The following is a 20,965-nucleotide window of genomic DNA, read 5'->3' as shown; positions in this document are numbered from 1 at the left end:
ACTCCCCTTTCGATTTTTTTGTTAAATGTTAAATGAACAAAAGTATAATTCATTTTTCATCAAGTTTACTATAATTAGTCTTTACTGCCGCCCATTCCTCCCATGGATACCAAAATCAAATCCAAGCTAAGATTACAATTACTGGAATACATTCTATGGTGCATTGTTTTCCCTTTTTTTGTTAACGAGATGCAAATCTTCAAAAGGTACCCGGAGCCGTGGGAGCGACAGGGTTCTGTGGGACTCTTACCGCACTAAACCCCCCTCCCCCGGTGGCCGTCCTCGGCGCTGCATAGAGGACTCCGGGATCTTCAACGGACATTGCTTTCCCTAATCTGTATTCAACCCCAAATCGGATAGATGTCCTACATATACTCGGCCGCAGCGTAGCTTCTCACGACAAAGGATCTCCTTGTGTAAGTATATCTGCTTAGTGCCCAAGGGTTACATCCAGACTGTGTGGCGCCTGACATCAAAGCCTTGTACGTAAGGAGTATGTAGTAACATAATTCAATTTGATTTTTATTATGCTATACGAGCGTACAGTCCAACCAATAAATATATTGTGAGTGGCTGCCAACATAGTGGTAAGCATGTTGGCTACCCAAATGGATAATTCCGGGCTTCGAAACCCGGACTATTTCAATAATTGATATCTGAGAATTGAGGACCACTTTGTTCGTATAGTGAAAACTAAAATCTGGTTGAACTAATTTATAAACAAAGATAAAGCCTAAAATCCTCTGCGAGATGAATATATTCGATTAGCATTTAACCTCGATTTAGCATTGACATGAAAGAATCCTACATCAAGAGCCTTATTTGCGTGCTAATTGCAACACGCTGTATAATTTACGGTAAGGCCCCCTACTTCACGGTAATGACAAGACATATAACATGTCATCATTGTGTAGGAGTTTTGTTGTTGAGGTAGACCTTGGGCAGGTTTGTGTTCCAGTTGGCGTGATTTTATTTACGAGCGCGCTTACAATGGGCTACACTTGCTAGAACACCTGAAGACTATGCTATTAAACTCAAAAGGCTGGTGCCTTCAACTATCCATACATCAGTTTACTGTTGATCATAGGCCGCCAAATTGGTATCAGGGTGCAATCTATGCTTCTTTTGCCTAATCCTGGATGCCACTCGAGAGCCATTCATCCCCATCGGTTCTCTAAGCGATGTACTTATCTGGCTACTTTAACATGCTAATTTTAAGAGTTATGTCAGTAAGTAAGATTTAATTCGCCGTCCAACATCACACCTCAAAGAAGGATGACCGCAAAACTCCTCCGCAACTGAACAAGCAGTCAAAATTGCGCTCACAGGGAAAAGTCTAGTAAGAGAATAGTCCACTTTTTCTCCCAGTACCCACCAAGCAGACTCACCAGTGGGTCTGTGAAGACTGACGTCTGATGTGTCTCCTTAGTAGGTCCTATTCGTAGTCGGCGAACCCTGCAAAACGCGACTCCTTCGCGCTATTACATAGGACAATAATGTTACGTTAAGGATTTCGTTACTTGGGTATTTTCCCTATTGTTGGACATGTGTCCAGGAAACAAGCGTGACAAGGAAAAGGTGCTAATAAAAACGTGTTTAGATCATAGTGGGTACAGAGGACTATTCGCATTTAATAGTGTGATCGTGGTAGAATGTTAGTTCGCTAGCTGATACAGTACCATTACCTATAAAAAATTCACAGCTGTATAAAGATGCTATTTTGTTTTGTTGTTGTAATGATGCAGAGATGATATCAAACATTGGTAATCAACCCAGTGGCGGACTATTCTGCCTCATAACAGCAGGGATTAGATATTCCTACCCGAGGTCGGCCACAGATGCGCCGCTACCCCTGAGGACTAAGCTGGAACGCCTCGGAAAAGTAGGTCTCCCTAATCATACCATCATCTTTTTACCAGAACACAGCAGCGTTTAACATTACTGTTATGAGGCAGAAATAGGTGTGGCGGAGGTGCCGCTGGAGTTTAACCACAAAGGGTTCTACACCTTCAAAATTATTAGAAATAAAAAACATATAATTTCATGACAATTTATTCTAACGTCTATCACATAAATAACTTATAGCGTTATCACACCATCCAGGGTTTATAAAGATTTTTTTATTTAAGCATTTAATTCAAAAGGCACGATTTTTTTTTTTAAAATACTTTAATCACACGAATAAATGTTATTTCAAGGACACAGGAGCAATATTAAACAAGTGTATGGTACTGATGGTAGCCCATTAGTACGAAAATCTGCCCCCTATCTAGATAAACGTTTTCGACACTCACAGACCCACACTAGGATTCCCTGTACTGTGGGTGCCATGGACACACACAAAGACGAATACACAAACACCCAGACCCAGAACAATTTTGAAATCATCATTCAGATATCTCTCTGGCCGGGGATCGAACCCTTTGCGCGTCTGACAGATATGGTGACCGCTCCGCCACGCGAGTCGTCAAAGGTTCAATTTGCCCAAGGTTCCATTTATATGCACTTTAATATAACAATCCTAATTTAAAGCTACACGTCTATTAGGAATTATAACTTGTTTTAACGGTGAAAGAAAATATTGTCAATGTCCATATGAATCTTATGATCTTCATAATTAATAATGATTTTAGGCCTGTGTGAAGTGTTGATTACTAATTTGCCCAGCGTTGTGTGCTTAAACCCTTATTCTGTAAGAAGATTCTAGTCCAACAGTAGGACAGTAATGGGTCAATGATGAAACAGGCTTTACCATAGTCAACCATTCTACAATCAAACCTCCTCACTACTTTATGATAATATCGATACCTTAATTCGCAAATCAGCCAACTCCACATTTATCTCAAAATGTTTTTTTTTTATTGTTTTGATTTCGTTCAACGCCATTTACTATCAAAATAACTAAAAAAAACATTTTGGCAAAAAGTGGAGTTGGCTGATTTGCGTATTAAGGTATCGATCGATATGTGATTAGTAGATTAGTGCATTTCCCATAATTTTTAATTCTATCGAACTCTACATAATTTCAAAATAAAAAAGTAACTTATTTTACTTATAAATATATACTTTTTTTAATTTCGTATCTCCCCGTAAAGTTCTCTATTTTTTCGTTAGAATTGCATCAATTCCAAGATTATTTTCAAAACTAGAGACAAATAGACAGACACATAATCATTTGATTATGTTCTATTATAGTGCTTTCATAAGGTCAGAAAATGAATAAGTTTGAAACTACAGTACACAGCAATATTTTTGTATAGAACTACTTAGTTTTTTTACTTTTAATTTTAACACCTTTCGTTTTTGATTTGACAATACCCTTGAACTGTTTCGAAGTGACTGCTTTTTTCCTGAAAATAAAAATATTAATTAAAAAACTTGTTTGATAAACATCATTAAATATTTATGTACTATACTTTACTTTACTTTAGTATGTTTTACAATATATAGGTCAATAAAAACTGGCTAAGAGTGAGCCGGGCTCTGGGCCTTTTCCTGTCGCGCGCAACCTTAAAAACTCTTATTAAATGGAGAATTTGTTTTAAATTTGAACTTTGAACTCCTCCTAAACGACTGGACTGATTTCGATGAAGTTTGTTGTGTGTGTTCAAGAGGACTTGAGAATGGTTTAGATTCACAATTTAGTCCGTGGGAAAAGATTTTTTTAATTAATTTTTAATTCGTAAGTAGTTATAGAATCGGAAACTATGCATTTGATCAAGTGATGATCTTTAGCAAAGTTGTTGTCCAAGAGCCCACGAGGGTTTGGGAGTTGGTAAGACCAATTTTCGACAGATGCACCACTGTTTTTCCAATGGAGGTACAAATTTTCCGTTTTATGTATGTCATATTATTTCTTTAAAATGCGGGCGAAGCCGCGGGCACCACTAGTATAAATATATTATTGAAAGTTCAATGGAGGCCCCCAGTCTAAAAAGTTTATTTAATTTTACAAAATTACAAATGTCTCAATGACTTATTCGTCATCAAATACAATTCCGGCGACCTATTTTTTAGCTAATTAAGCTGTGCTTGGGGGCTCGCAAAATCTTAGTCTGCTAGGAGAAAACAAAAATAAATATATTCCCAAACCTTATTACTATGATAGATTTACCTTTTGTTAAGATTCTTCCTAGACAAGGGTAGGTAGGCGTAAGGGTCGTGTTTGCCCTTCTTCTTGATATCCCCCTTGGCTTTCTTCGACTTATAGTCCGCGGCGACCGTAGAGGCTACAGACGCAGCGGAACCAAGCGGTCTGAAATAAATAATTAGTACATAATCTGGTACATTTATGGAAGTAAACTCGGTTTCTGCATTAAATCATTTTTGCATCATCTTGAAACAAGAATACAGGCAGCCGACACTAATCCTTTCATTCATTGATTAAACCATTCAGTTGTTGTTAGAATAAGTAAATAAAAATATGTATAATAGTTATTAATTTTATTTTATAGTTTTAAATGAGGTCATGTTTCGTCTCCACAGGCAACACTATCACATAAATACGCCGCTACCCCTGAGGATTAAGCTGGAACGCCTCGGAAAATTCTGTCTCCCATGCCACACCCTTCAAACCGGAACACAGCAGCGCTGTTATTGGGTAGAAATAGGTGTGGTGGTGGTGCCGCCGGAGTCGAACCACAAAAGGTTCTACCACCTTCATACCTCAAACTTCACCTTCAAACTTTAATACCACGTGATCACCATACTCGTTGGCTACTTCTACAATACAAATAAAAACTTAGTTAACGGTTGATAGTGCGGTAGTCAGTACCTGTGGATGCCCTTCCCGCCCGCGCGGTAGGCGGTGCCGCGAGTGGAGCCGCTGCGGATGCTGAGGATGTCGTCGTATTTGCGCTTTCCACCAGTCTTCACCAGCTTCGAGGGTTTCGCACCTTCGTCGTCTGCGGAAATTATATTAATACGTTTTATAACTTTCATTTACATCTACTGGTATTGTATTTTTCTTGGCACTGACTGTCTGATAGCGTTTATATGGGTTTGATAAAAATAAGAATTGAAGTATTTGTGCGCGGCGTTTGACTGCATTATTTGGTGAATTATACGCGTGTATTTAAGTTGTATAAAAAGATAGATGAAAGCAATAAATACTTTTTTTTTCTTATCGAGGGGGAAACCTTCAAAATGTACACGGTGTCGTACACGACGCTATGCGACCACACGTACCGCCGTCCTTCCCGGGGCCGCTGGCCGGGCGGTTCGAGCTCCCACTCTTGCCGCCCGCAACCCCGGAAGCCCCCTTTTAGTCGCCTCCTATGACAAGCAGGGGATGCCGTAGCCCTATTCTAGTCCCGGAACTACATGGACAAAAGCAATAAATCCTAATATAATTCCAACTAACCAGTATCATCGGTATCGGTGTCCACGTCCCCACTGGGCCTTGGCTCCTCGTCATCTTGGAAGTCTTCCTCCGAGATGATCAGCCTGCCGTCCGGAGCCGTCCTGAACCCGCCGTCCTTCTTCTTGGGCGTATCTTCTGCTATCTTCTTTTTGCTTGGATCGGTTGCTACGCGAGAATAGAAAAAAAAATATAATTACAGTCACTTTGAAAGGGTTAAACTGATTTTAGTGAAATATGTATGTATGAGGAGTATCTAATTAAATCTGCGAAACCGTTGATTTGAAAATTAATAAATAAATAATGTTGATATAGTCCGCGTAAAAATGCTAGTCCATTCTGAATATGGTAATAAATCGCGTCGCCATAGCAAATTGTATGACTACACCTGCTTGCAACAACTTCAGAGCGGACTATATCGCCTTGAAAATAAGATATTTTTTGAGCTGCTGGGTCCTTATTGCTATCCGGGGCCCAATTGTATAGTATATTTATATTGTTACTTTAAAGTATAGAGCAAAATTCATAAATTACAGCTGTTTTGTAATAATAGTAATAATCCTCATAAGACTTTGTTACTTTGTTTATGCCAACCCATTTAAAATTACGTTCAAGGCGTTATTTTCCAAAGGCTGCTTAATTAAATTACATAAATATACATTTTCTTACACTTTAAACAAATATTTAGTTACTTTAGAAGAACCTTTTTACACCAATTTTTTTATATCACATATGCAATATGCATAATACGTATATTTTTATTTAAACGCTTTCTACACTCACAACCCCACACTAGGATTCCCTGTAACGTGGGTGCCATGGACACACACAAAGACGACGACACAAACACCCACACCCACAACAGATACCTAAATTCATCATTCAAATATCTGTCTGACCGAGGATTGAACCTGGACCTCTCTGTGACCGCTCCGCCACGCGGGTCGTCAATTTTCTCCTAATAGGATTTTTTTTTCTCGAACCAATCCTCAAAGGGCAGCTTAACCCACACTACATAGCTATTAAAAATGTAGATTACCAGTAATCTTCCTAGCGGAGGAGACGTCAGCCAGATCAACAATGTTCTCCGGGTCATCCTGTATCCAGGCGCGGTTCCTGCCCTTCCTCGCCTTGACCCTTGGCCGCTCCTCCTCGAGGTGCTCCATCTCCGAGTCGGAGTCCCTCAGGATGTCCTCCAGGGTCTTCGACGTGCCCTTCACCGCGAACTCTGTGTCCGAATCTGATTCTTGCTCTCTGAAATGGGAGTAATATGATGAGAAATATAGAATTCCTAGTATACAAGAAGATTCGGACATTTCTTACTCTGGTGCATTAAACGATGTTCGTTTCGGACGGGCTGGATTAAGAATGAATGATATTTTCAATTTAATCATAACTTTTGTGGCCTTAAACCCGGCCAAAATATAAAATTTTAACTGTTTTTTGATTGTATCCTAATTTCAACTTCCAGAACAATTCCAACTCCAGACTGGAGGAGAACAGTGAAGTTACCTTCTCATTTCTCACCCATTCTCACGAAAGCTTTCGCATTGGGGCGAATTCGAACCTTGTTGCCATAAATACTTCCAAGAAACAGACAACAGTATTTTGCTACAAAGCTATTTAACACTACGTGCAATCAAGCGTGAATACAAAAACAACCCCTTTGTAAATCATATCCATATTCAGCAGTAGCCAAATGGGAAAAAAGTATTCTAAATATTCATCCGTCATGAATTAAACAATGCCAGGACAATATACCAATATGAGTATATTGTATATTGTACAATGCTACTACACTATGAGTTAATGTGTGTTGTAGTTACATCCAATATGTAATTTTAAGATTTTACAGGTAACTTATTTTTATATTAAATAAAAAAAGTCAAACGTAAAGTAACTAAAAAAATCCTTACTTCTGACTCTCCTTCTGCCGCTTCTTCCTGTTATCCATCTTCCGTATATTCCTCAGTCTTCTCAGCATGACCTCGTCTTCTCTAGGTATGAGTTTCTCTACGGTATCAGCACCATACTTCCTTATCATGCGGCTGAGAAAGTATCCGATCTCGAGGCGGGAGTGCCTCTTGCAGTCATCAGACATTGAGGATAGGGTTTTGAAGATAAGAGGCAGACTGCCCGCTAACACGTCAGTTGGTAGAACCTTTGTATATACCTGGATTAATTTAAGATGATTTTAAATCCTGGATTCAATTTCATTAACAGTTTTAGTTATGTCGTAAAACTCCTAAATATTTAATAGATAACAACTACTTTTAAGTAAAAGCTTCTAACTTTAAATTCAATCAAAAACTGTTTTGCTAATTCACTTTTATAATAACTTTGTACAGACAGACTACATTTTATTAACCAAAAATTCTTGTGTACACATTATTATACTATAGACAAGTAAACAAGTATTCACATTCACTACACTTATCTAAATAATTATTTTAATATTTACTTGATTGAGGATGAAAAGGATGTGATACATGATATGTGACAAGAGTGTGTGACTACGTGACAAAGTAGCCGTTAATTTTTAAGTTAATACTGTGTTTGTGGTAGAACCCTTTATCCGGTGGCACCACGGCCACACCTATTCCTGCCTCATAACAGCAGTGTTAAGCGCTAATGTGTTCTAGTTGAAGAGTGCGGTAAGGGAGACGTACTTTTCCGAGACATTCCAGCTTAGTCCTTAGGGATAGCGGCGCATCTCTGGCCGTCCTCAGTTAGGAATATCCTATCTGAGGTTGATTACAGATGTCCATAGGCAGTAGCCACTTACCATCAGGTGAACTGCATGCTCGTGCCACTCCTATGTTATAAAAACAATAACCTTAAGAAAACTCAACGCCGCCGCTACGATCTCTCTATTGTTCTTGAGCATCTCCTGCGCCACTGTCTCCAGTAAACCCTGGACGGTTTGCAGGCCCATGTCCTCGGACAGGTTGAACAGTACTGAGGCCAATGCACGGAGAGTGGCGCTGGTGATGCGGGGCAAGGGCGCTGATAAGCCCGTGAGGAGCATGTCTATGAAGGCTTGCATACCTGGTGATAGAGGAGAGGTTTTAAAGGTTTATTTCTGTCTTATTAACCGACTCAAAAAGGAGGTGGTTATGAATACGGCCGGTATATTTTTTTTTTTGTGTTATGCGCTGCTGTGTTCAATTTGAAGTGTGTGGAAGGGAGATATACTTGTATACATCCAAAGTATTGCAACTTAGTTCTAAGGGGTAGCAATGCATCTGTGGTTGACTTCAGGTAGAAAACTAAACTTATTTGAGGTTGGTAACAGATATACATGGGCGGCAGTCAGACGCGCCTGTAGGTCCATGGGGCCTCGCGCATTTAGTGGTCAACGGAAAAAGATGGTCGCCTGAATGAACCCATCATTAACTTTTTGACCCAAGACCTTCATTTCACTTTCCGCTCTGGTATCCGACGACCTTAGTCCGTCACTGTTGTCCGTCACATCAAGTCTTTTTTTGCCCACATAATCTTTTGGTCGTATGCTGCCACTAGCCGCAGTAGCTACTTGTCATCATGGTGGCCTACATCCCCATTTGCTACTTTCATATTATATCACATATTTCTGAATAACAGGGGAAAAACTGCTGTCCTCCGTTTTCAAGTGTGTGTTCTAATATATTTACAACTGCAATGTGTATGTGGCCGATGTCATGTTAGATTTGATTTATTTTCTTCGAGGTTAATTAATAATGCTCATGTGCACCTGCCATCCGGTGAATAAAGGCATCAAAGTTAACCATATTTATATTTTTTAAGAAATACTGATAGCAGGATAATAGTGGGCGAGGACATTTAGCTGTCAAACAGACGGACAAAAATAAATACAGTAATACCCCAATTACGCGAATTCGGAGTTACGCGATCTCCTATGGTTTATATCTCTCCTATGGTTTAAATCTCGTCGATTCTCCTATGGTTTGAGTGTCCCGCAATTCCCGATTATAAAAAATAAACTTACTAACCCTACAATTATTCATGTAAACTTTTTTATTTATTGCGCGAAGTCAACACAAAGACAACAAGACAAAACATTCGAAATCATACCATACGATGGTATATACATGCATACCCCGACTTACGCGGTTATCACTCGGTCCCACCAATCGTTTAAGTCCGAGGTATTACTGTATGTACAGGGCCGGATTTAGAGATCTAGAGGCCATGGGGTAACAAAGAAGTGAAGGCCCCCTGACCCCAAATTATTTTCCGAATAAAATGAACAATTTTTTCAGTTGAGTTTTTCAATAAATATTTTATTGTGAAACGCAGGTAGATTCTACTAGTATTCATGTTTGTACAAAGTACTGTAGATAAAGGTAAAACAGCGAAAAAAATATCAAAGGAAAAGATTTTTTTTTTATTTTTACTAGTGTTTACTAGTCGGAATTAAAAGAAAAAATCCGACGTCTTTATTGTGGGGGCCCCTCTTTTGTGGAGGCCCCGAGGCTGACGCCCCGGTTGCCTCCCTTAAATCTGGCCCTGTGTATGTAACTACTACAATTCATAATTATAAAGCTTACCCCCTTCACTAGTCTTCAGCACGTTCCCAACGGTGTTGATGACGTTAAACGCGCACTGCCTACACTTAGAGTTGATGTCCTTCGTGCACACCACAGACTCCGCCACAGCGCTCTTCAGTAACTTGCTCTCAGCGTTCAGGTTCTGTGTCGAGTTGATCAGGTGTTCTATACACCTGGAAATGATACACAGTTGCAAACCAAATCAAATAAAAAAACATATTCAAAATAGATTCTTTACAGAGCACTTTTTGAATGTAAATACAACTACCGCCACTTCACAAGGTGTTTCGTTAAAAAACACATTTTTACAATGTCAAATTTAATACAATGAAACATATGGAGCTGGCACTACTTCAGACCACACCGTTTTGTCCACCACCCATATAGGAAATACTAACCTTAACCTAGCCGCCTTGCTGCTATCAGCGACCTTGTTCAACGAGCTAATGAGCAGCTTCTTGATCTTCTTGTGGTTGTCGAGCAGGAACTGCTTGCAACTGTCGCTCGTACTCTTGAAGATCTCCTCCAGGATGCGGTACGCTTTCTTGTGCTCCATCTCTATCAACCGAGCTTTGTCCTTGTATCTAATCGGAGAAATACTTACAATTATTATAAAAAAGACTATTGAAAAATATAAGCTATGTTACTCCTACATTTAGACCTGTATTTTGGGAACAAAACATACCTGTAGGTCTGTTATTTAGACCAATCCAAAGACACCTCATAATATGTTAAAATCCGTAAACCGTTTGTGCTTTAGGGCGTGCCAAATAACGAGATATACCTACATACATAGTTACATACATACGCTCGAAAAAATATTATCCTTTGCAGTTGGTTAAACATATTTCGATAGGCTGTTATTATTACAATTACAATTGTACTAAACACTAAAGTATGATATAAAAATATCATACGTAACTGTTGTTCTGTATTTCCTTCTGTGTAATTACAGAACGTCTTCCATTTCTACGATGGTACAATTATTCTCCTAAAAATGTCAGCAGGAAGCATGTTTTCATTTGTAATATATTTCTCATTTACCACTTTAAGTAAAAAAACGTGTTAAAAGCTACATTTACCTTAATCCCTTCTCCTCTTCAGTAACTTCCATCCCTTCCGCACCCTTAACATTCTTCTTGGCCTTCTTGAACTTCTTCGGATCCTCCAGCACTGTCTCACAGAGCGGGAAGATCCACCTCTCGAAGAGGCTGCTGATCTGATCACTATTCTGATGGAGGACTAACAATCTGATCACGTCCAGGATAGCCTCCCGTTGGAAGTGGTTGTCCTGAGAGGTCTCCAGTTGCTGGAGAGCGTTCGTGAAGAGCTCCTCGCGTAAGGATTGATCGCTTATTGACAGGTATGCCTGTTTGAAATTTGGGTATTTTAGCTTAAGGTACTAAGATTATTACTTTGTGGTTCTATACTAATATACAATAGTTTTCTTGAAAGACTTGTATAAATTGTGTGAAACAACCTACACATTGTAAAAATATGAATGTTACTAAGTTACAATAAAAGAATATTACAAAAACATAGGATATTGGTATCTTAGCCACCACATTGAACTGAAGTAATAAATGAGTATATAAAATCAGTTACAAATCAAATTGCTTTTCTGCTGAAGTTCGATCATTCTTTTAAGGGCTTATGTTTAAACGCCTCTAATGAGTGTGTGTGCCTTGTTGAATTATTCAATATTATGAAGTGGATAAATAGTTGTATTATCCAAACAGTATTTTTGTTATTACACTTTTTGAACCTTCTAGAATATTATTTAAAGTATAGATACTAAACAAAGTTAATGTTTATTACCTGTATGGTCTCCAGCGCCGCCAGCCGTTGTCCCAACGCGCCGCTACCTTTAACCGGCGACATGTATATATTCAGCAAAATCGGTAGATAATTCTTCGCAAATCTCCCTAATTCCGCCCTATCCTCCTCATTCCCCATCGAGCAAGATATAAGCTTCCGTAACGCTTGCATCACCGACAACCTAAATTCAGGATTATCCTTCAGTACGGTACCCAAAACCCTTGCTAGGGACTTAAAGTTCTCCTTGATATCCCGCGGGTAGTTGCAGAAGCTTGGTAGCAACGCCCATAGTTGGTTGCACAGAAGATCGTACGTATGAGATCCGGGCGTATCGTTCAATTGAGCGAGATCACGTGACTTCTTCCTACAAAACGTCGCCATTTCTAATATTTCCGTCGCGAAGAATTTAAGATTCGAATGCGTTATTCTTTCACGTAGGACCGGTAACAGCCAGCTCCGGTCCAAGTTAACATTAGGTCCATCTCGGATAGGTATGATACTGAGTACGAACTCGGGTCCAAGGGCCTTAATGGCGCATCCAGTGGCGTATTCGACTTCCTTCTCGTTGAAGAAGTTGTGGCTCTCGCGACGTTCTATCAGTTTCCTGAGCAACGGTCCTAGAGCGTATGTCACTTTTTCGTTGCCTATCTGTAAAATGTAAAATACACGCCTATTTGTAAAATGTAAACACGCACATCTGTAAATGTAAATAAATACATTTTGTAAATAAAATACATATTGTTTTGTGGAAGTCTCAGGGTAAGTGACTTTTAGACGTCTTTTACGAAATTGAAATATCAAATGAGCAAGCAAGTTCATATATTATTGGAGTGCTTTTTAGGACAAATTAAAATTCCTCATATATGCGTCTCTTCGCCAACCCACATCTGCCCTATAGCTGAATACAATCATTTTTATTCAGAGTAATCGAATTTTGATTACGTTTTCTTTAACCGTTAAAGCAAATAATAAATTATTTCTAATATTTACTTAACTTTCAAAAAAGTTAATCCTGAAATTTAAAACGCCCGGAGCTACTTAAGATGCCTGATATGCGAAGCAGGGACTCCAACAACATAGGCTCAGTTTTAAACCACTAGACTATCACTGAATTAAAAAACAAATTATACGTACCTCGAAACACACAGCTATAGTCAGTATCACATGTTTGATGGCCCGATTGAAGGGGTTGTCCAATCCGGTGCCGATGGTCTTGAAAATATTGTCGATGTGAGACTTGTGCTTCACGAGGCACTCCTCCGACTCTATTGCTGGCTTCACGCAGTCTAGAAGAATGGCCTGTGGGGGTAGAATTCTGTCATCATCACCATGTTCAATATTACCATGACTATGATTAACATTATCGTCAGTATGCTCATGATGATTATATTCATCATCAATGTTCTTTTTATGTGACTTGTATGAAGTTCATCATCATCAACCCATTACTGTCCCACTGCTGGGCACGGGTCTCCTCTCATAATGAGAAGGATTAGGCCAGAGTCCACCGCGCTGGCCAAGTGTGTATTGGTAGACTTCACATACCTTTGAGATAGATAGATAGATAGATAGATATTCTTTATTGCACACTTCAACAGAACATGATATACAATTATATAGTTAATCGTATGCAATAGGCGGCCTTATCGCTAAGCATTAATATAGTACACAATGATAAATCAAACAACAAGAAAGAAAAAAAAAACAGAAACAAGCACAGACGAATAAAGTCAAGCACATAAGAGAATAAATATTGATAGAAGAAATGGATCATAATATCTCATGCAAATGACGACAGGAAGAAGGAAAGTTATTGATTAGAATAAAATTTCATAACTTCATTTTTAAACGTATCAAGCGATTTAGCACGACGTATATGGAGAGGTAGTTTATTCCACAAAGGTTTTTTTGAAGAAGGAGGTAGTATGAGAAGGAGTTTGAAGGGAGAGATTTATGGAGGAACGAAGACAGTGATCATGAGTAAGGTGAAGGTACTGAAAACGATCTTTTAAATAGGTAGGAGTATTGGGACTGAACAACACGCAGTAAAGTGCAGATATGCATATTCCGGCGAAGTTGGATTGGAAGCCACTTGAGTTTAGTTCTTGAGTAGTTAGATTTTTTTTTTATTATTTATACGAAGTTACTGAACTATATAACTGTTGTTAGATCTCTTAGACATGCCAATAAAACATTTTTATTTACACCAATATTGTCAACACCATTTAAAACAATGCTACATTGCTTCTTAAGATTACATTATATTTTTTTATTTTACTTTTACATTGTAATTGTTGCTTTCATTTATTAAACGAAATGTCATTATTTACGTATGCCATTGTAAAGTTTTTGTATTTTGAAGCGCTTTTATCTCAGAAGTTTTTGAGTATATCTGAATACCATTTAATAGAGGGTCAACAGGTATAGTTAAAACTGCTAGTCCGCTCTGAATATAGAAATGAATCGCGCCGCCATAGCAAATTGTAGGGCGTCACCTGGTCGCAACAACTTCAGAGCGGACTAGCAGTTTGGCGCAGACTGTACGCTACTGTAGGTCTTGTCATGTTTTGTCTCATTTTATATCTAACTTGAGTTGGCTAGTGAATGATGATGGTGTACCTTCAGGGCGTTGGTGGCGGCGGAGTTGACGTCCCCGACGTCCGAGAGCCACAGCTCCGACACGCAGATGTTCACAAACGTGGGCAGGTTCGGCGTGCACAGGTTCAAATCCAAACTGGGACACAAACATTATATCCTTAGCTACCTTGCATATTTCTGGTGAAAAGTTTTATTTTTGTAAGACGAATTGATTTTATGCAATTGTTAATTTCATATTTTTAATAAATGATTCTGTTTCATTTTATGTACAGACTACAGTATTGTTTTATGGATATGGATATTACTTATGCCGGAGATCTTCTTGGTGTAAATTCATATTGAGATAACATTGTACATAGAAATAAATAATATATGTCTTATAAACCTAAAAATAAAATGATACAATGAAATAAAATAAAATATAATAATATCATCGTATCACCCCAATTTGATATGATGCGATTCTACATATTTTGAACTGTGCACGTTATGCACGTTATAAAAAATAACAAAAAATAAGCCATATATTATGTTTATAAACTGCACATGTATTGCATGAATGGTTTCTGCACAGGCTTCCTCAGCCGACTTTTTCGACACCCACCGAAGATATGGGGAGGACTTCGCGGCTTTATAGTGGAAAGAGACCCTATATATACACTAGATACAACAAAACTTACTTGGCAAGACATCCGTATCCCTGTTGTAGCACAGCCGCCCAGGCCAACAGTTGTCCAGTGTCATTGGCGGGGGGCCTAGCAGCTAGTAAGGCCCGGGTGAGCTGAGCTGCCAGTCCAGAAGGCAGTTTGCTGGCGTCACGCAGCACCGACTACCGTGATAGGTATACATACCCAACGACCACACTAATAAGACTTGAAGCCAACCCAAAGACAGTACCCACTCACTTGGCGAGACATCCGTAACCCTGCTGCAGCACAGCCGCCCAGGCCAGCACTTGTCCAGTGTCATTGGCCGGGGGTCTAGCAGCTAGTAACGCCCGGGTGAGCTGAGCTGCAAGTCCAGCAGGCAGATTGCTGGAGTCCCGCGGCGCCGACAGCAAGGCTTACGGACAGACATACCCCACGACCACACTAATGAGACTTGAAGCCAACCCAAAGACAGTAAAACCCACTCACTTGGCAAGACATCCGTATCCCTGCTGCAGCACAGCCGCCCAGGCCAGCACTTGTCCAGTGTCATTGGCCGGGGGTCTAGCAGCTAGTAACGCCCGGGTGAGCTGAGCTGCAAGTCCAGCAGGCAGATTGCTGGAGTCCCGCGGCGCCGACAGCAAGGCTTACGGACAGACATACCCCACGACCACACTAATGAGACTTGAAGCCAACCCAAAGACAGTAAAACCCACTCACTTGGCAAGACATCCGTATCCCTGCTGCAGCACAGCCGCCCAGGCCAGCACTTGTCCAGTGTCATTGGCCGGGGGTCTAGCAGCTAGTAACGCCCGGGTGAGCTGAGCTGCAAGTCCAGCAGGCAGATTGCTGGAGTCCCGCGGCGCCGACAGCAAGGCTTACGGACAGACATACCCCACGACCACACTAATGAGACTTGAAGCCAACCCAAAGACAGTAAAACCCACTCACTTGGCAAGACATCCGTATCCCTGCTGCAGCACAGCCGCCCAGGCCAGCACTTGTCCAGTGTCATTGGCCGGGGGTCTAGCAGCTAGTAACGCCCGGGTGAGCTGAGCTGCAAGTCCAGCAGGCAGATTGCTGGAGTCCCGCGGCGCCGACAGCAAGGCTTACGGACAGACATACCCCACGACCACACTAATGAGACTTGAAGCCAACCCAAAGACAGTAAAACCCACTCACTTGGCAAGACATCCGTATCCCTGCTGCAGCACAGCCGCCCAGGCCAGCACTTGTCCAGTGTCATTGGCCGGGGGCCTAGCAGCTAGTAAGGCCCGGGTGAGCTGAGCTGCAAGTCCAGCAGGCAGATTGCTGGAGTCCCGCGGCGCCGATAGTAACGCGTGTAATGTGTGCAGGCAGCATGTCTTTATGTACACGTTGTTGTGCGTCATCAGGGACAGGATCGATTCTGATATCGTCTGGAAATAACATGTGAAAATCGATAAACAATTTCACAACAGTCTGCTACCAATGTGTAGTTATGTGGTAGCATTTCAGCAAAGTTCTAATAAAAAAGAAGTGTAACGCACTACAGAATAGGGCCTCTACATAATAGTCCCTTGGCATATCGCACGGAGAAACGGGTGCCGAAAGGCCGCTTAGCCACGCCCTAAGTCTTTGTAACGCCGCGCGGCGCGTTCTGTTATGTTAAATCGTAGTTAGTCGTGTTCCAGCAACCGTTGAGTGTGCATTTAACTTCACTTGGACTAGAGCCCAGGTATATCGAGTTATTATAGAAGTTAATAATAAAGTTAAAGATATTTTATCCATCCAGATCCATCCATGACATGCCTCCACCTCACTACATAAATACAACTTAGAGGAGAATGATCCTTTTATCTATGTACTTAATCAATTAGGTTTGGGGCATATATACATTTCTAATTGTGTGCTATTTACCCAACTTTAGAGGGCAGTATTTTTAGAATGAATGTATGTATGTGTGTCCTATTTCTTGGGAGGCCCTACAGCCTAAATGACTAATGGATTTTAACACACAATGTATAGTTAAGTTCGTCTTATTATGGGTGCAACATAGGCTATATTTTAGAGGAATCAAATTTTATTGTTATGATAATAATCCTCTATTCTGAATTAACTATGTATTTAATTACCTTAATATACTCCTTACTGAAGACCGGCAGTACATCCCGCAGCATGGTCAGAGTGTGCAGCACCGGTCGATGGCCAGACAGAAGTGCCTCTGGTTTAATTTGCGAGAGACTGTACTCCGCCACGCGATTCGACGCTGGATGCAGTTTTGGTGGCTAAAACATATTGAGTTATAAGACCTAACTCTTATATATTCACTAGCAATATAACAGAATGATGTAAGGGTCATTTCAGAAAACATAGGAGTTGCTATCAACATTGTATGTAGAGGATAAAATATTAATAATATTTTTTAGCCCCAGTGCACCTATTATAGATACTTGAATAATGCTTAAACATAATGGCAGAATATTCTGCCATTATGTTTATATAATATATAATTTATATAAATTGGTTAATTGATCACAAATTTTTACTTGGTTAAGTGTTCATAGGATTTGGTTAACAAAAAAATCTTCAGTTAAAATTAAAATTGTTAAGTAGTGCAGAAATATTAACTAATTTAATTTTCAGAAACTTGGTCCTTCGAGCCAGATTAGAGCCTACTAAACGTAATATTCACCTTGATCTTCTCATCATCAGACGGTATCATGAAGCAACTTCCTCTTAGGATGGCCATTATCGCATGTTGTGCAGATTTCCGAACCTAAAACAACATTTAAAAATAAGATAAATATGTTTAATCACAAACATTGAGTAGTTGGCAACAATGACTTGCTAATATAATATAATATTTACCTGACTCCTCAAAGGTAGTAATAGATCTTTGATTAACTTCATGAATAATTTCTGTTCTATTTTAAAATGGTTATGGATCTGATTGACCTAAAGTGGTCTATCAGAGACCTACTTGAAATTCGAGCTATGATATTCATAGCTCAAGGACTTAACATCGGGGGAACTGCAAAATTATTGATTACCTCTACGAGTATTTATAACAGGGAATGTGTTTCTTAAAAACTTACCTTGGGCTTGGAATGCAAAGAAAAAGCGAGCACAGAGTCGAACACCTTCATCGTTGACGAATCACCCCATAAAGCATACTCCTGTGCCCTCAACAGCACGGACAGACAACCGATCACACTTCTCAATAACGCCCCATTCTCAGTTTGTGCATTCTTCTCTAGAATATCCAGGAATATGGTGGCAGAGTCGGAGAATTGCTTCCTTAGTACTGCTTGTGGTACGGATTTGATGCCCATTGATAAGAGAGATAGGGTTGCCACTAGACTGTCCTCTCCTTCAGATGATTTCAAGGTTTCCATCTATAAGAATAATGAGATTTAAATTAAAAAATTCCGAACAAAGTTTGTACACTAAAACAATACACAATAGGGATACACTATGTATAAATGGCGTTTTAAAATTGACTATACAACATTTTTCTACCCTCTCCATTTACTTCGTTACATTTTAGTGATATTCTCTGTGAAAATATTTATACAATATCCAAAAATGACGTCACCAAAAAGGAATATATCACCATTCAATCAAATTACATATCAATATTTAAATATCACAATATCACTGTCTTTATTTGACATTTAATTTTTGATGTGAAACATCTATAGCCGCACGTAAAACCGATTTCTGGCGTGGCGACGCATGCCGTGGCCACGCTATACGATGGTATATATATACAGTCTATATGCAGTAGTGTGTACGGTGTGGCGACGCGTCGCCATGCGCAATAACTATTACCGAAGTCACTGATTAAACGAATTAAGTAGTCACGATTTGAAATAAATTCGTAAATTTTTGTATTTAATGAAAATAAATGTCTATTCAATAAATAGTCATCGTTATCTGGAAAAAAATCGTAATATTTTATTTTATCATTATGACATATATAATTCATATCACAATATGTTCTTCTCTGCATATTACTTTTACAAAATAATGTCGATGTTTCACATCTGCCAGGCGTCCCGTGACGGCTCACATTTTTTTTTAAAAAGATACATGCCAAGTTTTAACTCAATCGCACACTGGGAAATGGGTGAAATATAGCTTGCAAGATTTCATTATAAACACCGGGACAGGTGAAACTAAATAAAAGTTTGTAATATTTTAAATTGCATGTGATTTCACAAATCTGATAACTTTTTGCCACTTCTCATAGCATATCTAATTTTTTATACCCCTTCCTGCCCCTAAATACATCAATAATTTATGAATAACACTCTAATCTAAATAACTTTGTTATCAATGTCTCTGTACTAATAAATTTTAATAATGAATAACATACAAGGGCAGCAAAATATTCAGTAGTGGACTCCTTTCCCCCCTGCTCCTTGATGACCTCAGTGACAGCTGCCAGGACAGCCAGCATTTCCTTGTGCAAGGCATTGTTTGAGTCAAATTTGCTAAGCAACCTGTGAAAAGACACCAATCTGTGAAATCTAAATAGATCCTTGTTCCTTATGGTCAGAAGGTCAACATCCCAATTACGAGTCACTGGAATAATGTGCATATGACCTCTGTGGGAATGTCGCGCAGAAAATGGTTCTAGATTTATTGTTCACTTTATTATTTTTTTAATTATGATAAATATTACTTACATAGGTTTTTAAGTACAATGTAAATACTAACAAATTATGAACTATGTCTGGATTAAATGGAAATAAATAAATAAGGGAGTTTTTCTAATTATGACTTTTTAACTATTTTTGGAATTATGTTAGAATGTATGCAGAATACTGTATACTCATAATTTTGTAATTAATATTATTTTAAAGGAACCAGTTTAAGATATTTATAACACTTTTACTTACTTGCTAAAGCTGACATTTGAACATTGACTCCAATCCGAAGCAAAGGTCTGGAATGTCCTAAAGGTTCCAGACCTCATAGTCCCCGTGTACTCAGTGTCGGAATCCTCTCCAGATTTCATTGACATGCTCTCAAACTCCTTGGCGATGGTCAGCTCATTCTCCGCAGCTGATTTGGGCTTGGCTGTGCTGTGACTGTATGTCATCATTGCGTCGTGTTTCAACATAGCCTGCTGGGTTAACCCGGAATTGCCTACAATGGAAAATATCATTATTCATTTGTAGTTTGTATTCAAGTTTTTAGTAGTATTAGTATGATTTTAGAAAGATGATAGAAACAGTAAGGAAACTGCACGGAGGATTGCTAGCCATCAAGAGGAAAGTCGTTTAATAAGCGGACATAACTGACAAGTGGATAATAATAATATAATAACTCTGCAACTATGAGAATTAGGTGCATCAAGGTTATAACTTTTGCAGATATTTTTAAATCATGTTTTTATAAGAATAATCCATTAATTATATAACTGTATGATATGATAAATAGTCAGTTGTGATGATGATGTGGTAAAAAGGAAGTATAACATAAAATGTGCTTAAATACCGAGGTTCTCTTGAAAAAACCGGGACTTGGCCATTTCTCTGTATTTTTGTATCTTCGGGTTGGAGTTCGATGACTGCCCTTTCTGCCATCTCTTTCCCTTTGTAGTGCCTTTTATTTTGGATCGAAATTTCCCCATTTTCGTTAAATATCACACTCAGCTCGTTTCAAAACATGACACAACCACGTGTGTTTTGAAGTGTCACTGACATTGACGGCTGATTTCTGACATTGAATTCAAAGACATTTTTTTACCGATAACAAAGAGAGTGTCACAGATAAAGTACATTACAACAATATTTTTGTTTTAATAATCGATCTTTGTGATAAGCATCATCTTTAAAATCGTAGATATATCACTAGTGTGCGTACTATGATACGCTAACTTTAAATAAAGTAACCGATTTCAAATATTGACGTTGTCATATTATATAATTCCATTTATTCTAATATTGTCACTTATTATTATTGCGTTGATTATTCGTAAAAATAGCTATTTGTTTAAAAGA

General features: G+C 39.1%; 1 protein-coding gene across 1 annotated transcript; it reads right to left on the bottom strand.

Annotated features, from left to right (window-relative positions):
• Positions 1-2,036: 2,036 nt before the first annotated feature.
• LOC140746092 (RRP12-like protein) lies at positions 2,037-20,671 on the bottom strand. The gene is made up of 20 exons (XM_073078094.1): positions 20,460-20,671; positions 19,859-20,108; positions 19,333-19,459; positions 18,050-18,349; positions 17,647-17,730; positions 17,087-17,239; positions 16,155-16,390; positions 14,347-14,461; positions 12,862-13,026; positions 11,728-12,375; positions 10,992-11,278; positions 10,308-10,493; positions 9,910-10,082; positions 8,196-8,407; positions 7,276-7,532; positions 6,399-6,613; positions 5,363-5,527; positions 4,775-4,904; positions 4,115-4,255; positions 2,037-3,350 (listed from the first exon to the last, which is right to left on the bottom strand). The coding sequence occupies exons 1-20, from the start codon at positions 20,593-20,595 to the stop codon at positions 3,263-3,265; spliced, it is 4,068 nt and encodes a 1,355-aa protein (XP_072934195.1). The 5' UTR covers positions 20,596-20,671; the 3' UTR covers positions 2,037-3,262.
• Positions 20,672-20,965: the final 294 nt, after the last annotated feature.

The sequence above is a fragment of the Epargyreus clarus genome, unplaced genomic scaffold (assembly GCF_041222505.1).
Source record: "Epargyreus clarus isolate Ecla_fem2 unplaced genomic scaffold, WU_Ecla_fem_2.2 ptg000012l, whole genome shotgun sequence".
NCBI lineage: Eukaryota > Metazoa > Arthropoda > Insecta > Lepidoptera > Hesperiidae > Epargyreus > Epargyreus clarus.
This window is presented reverse-complemented; position numbering and strand designations above follow the sequence as displayed.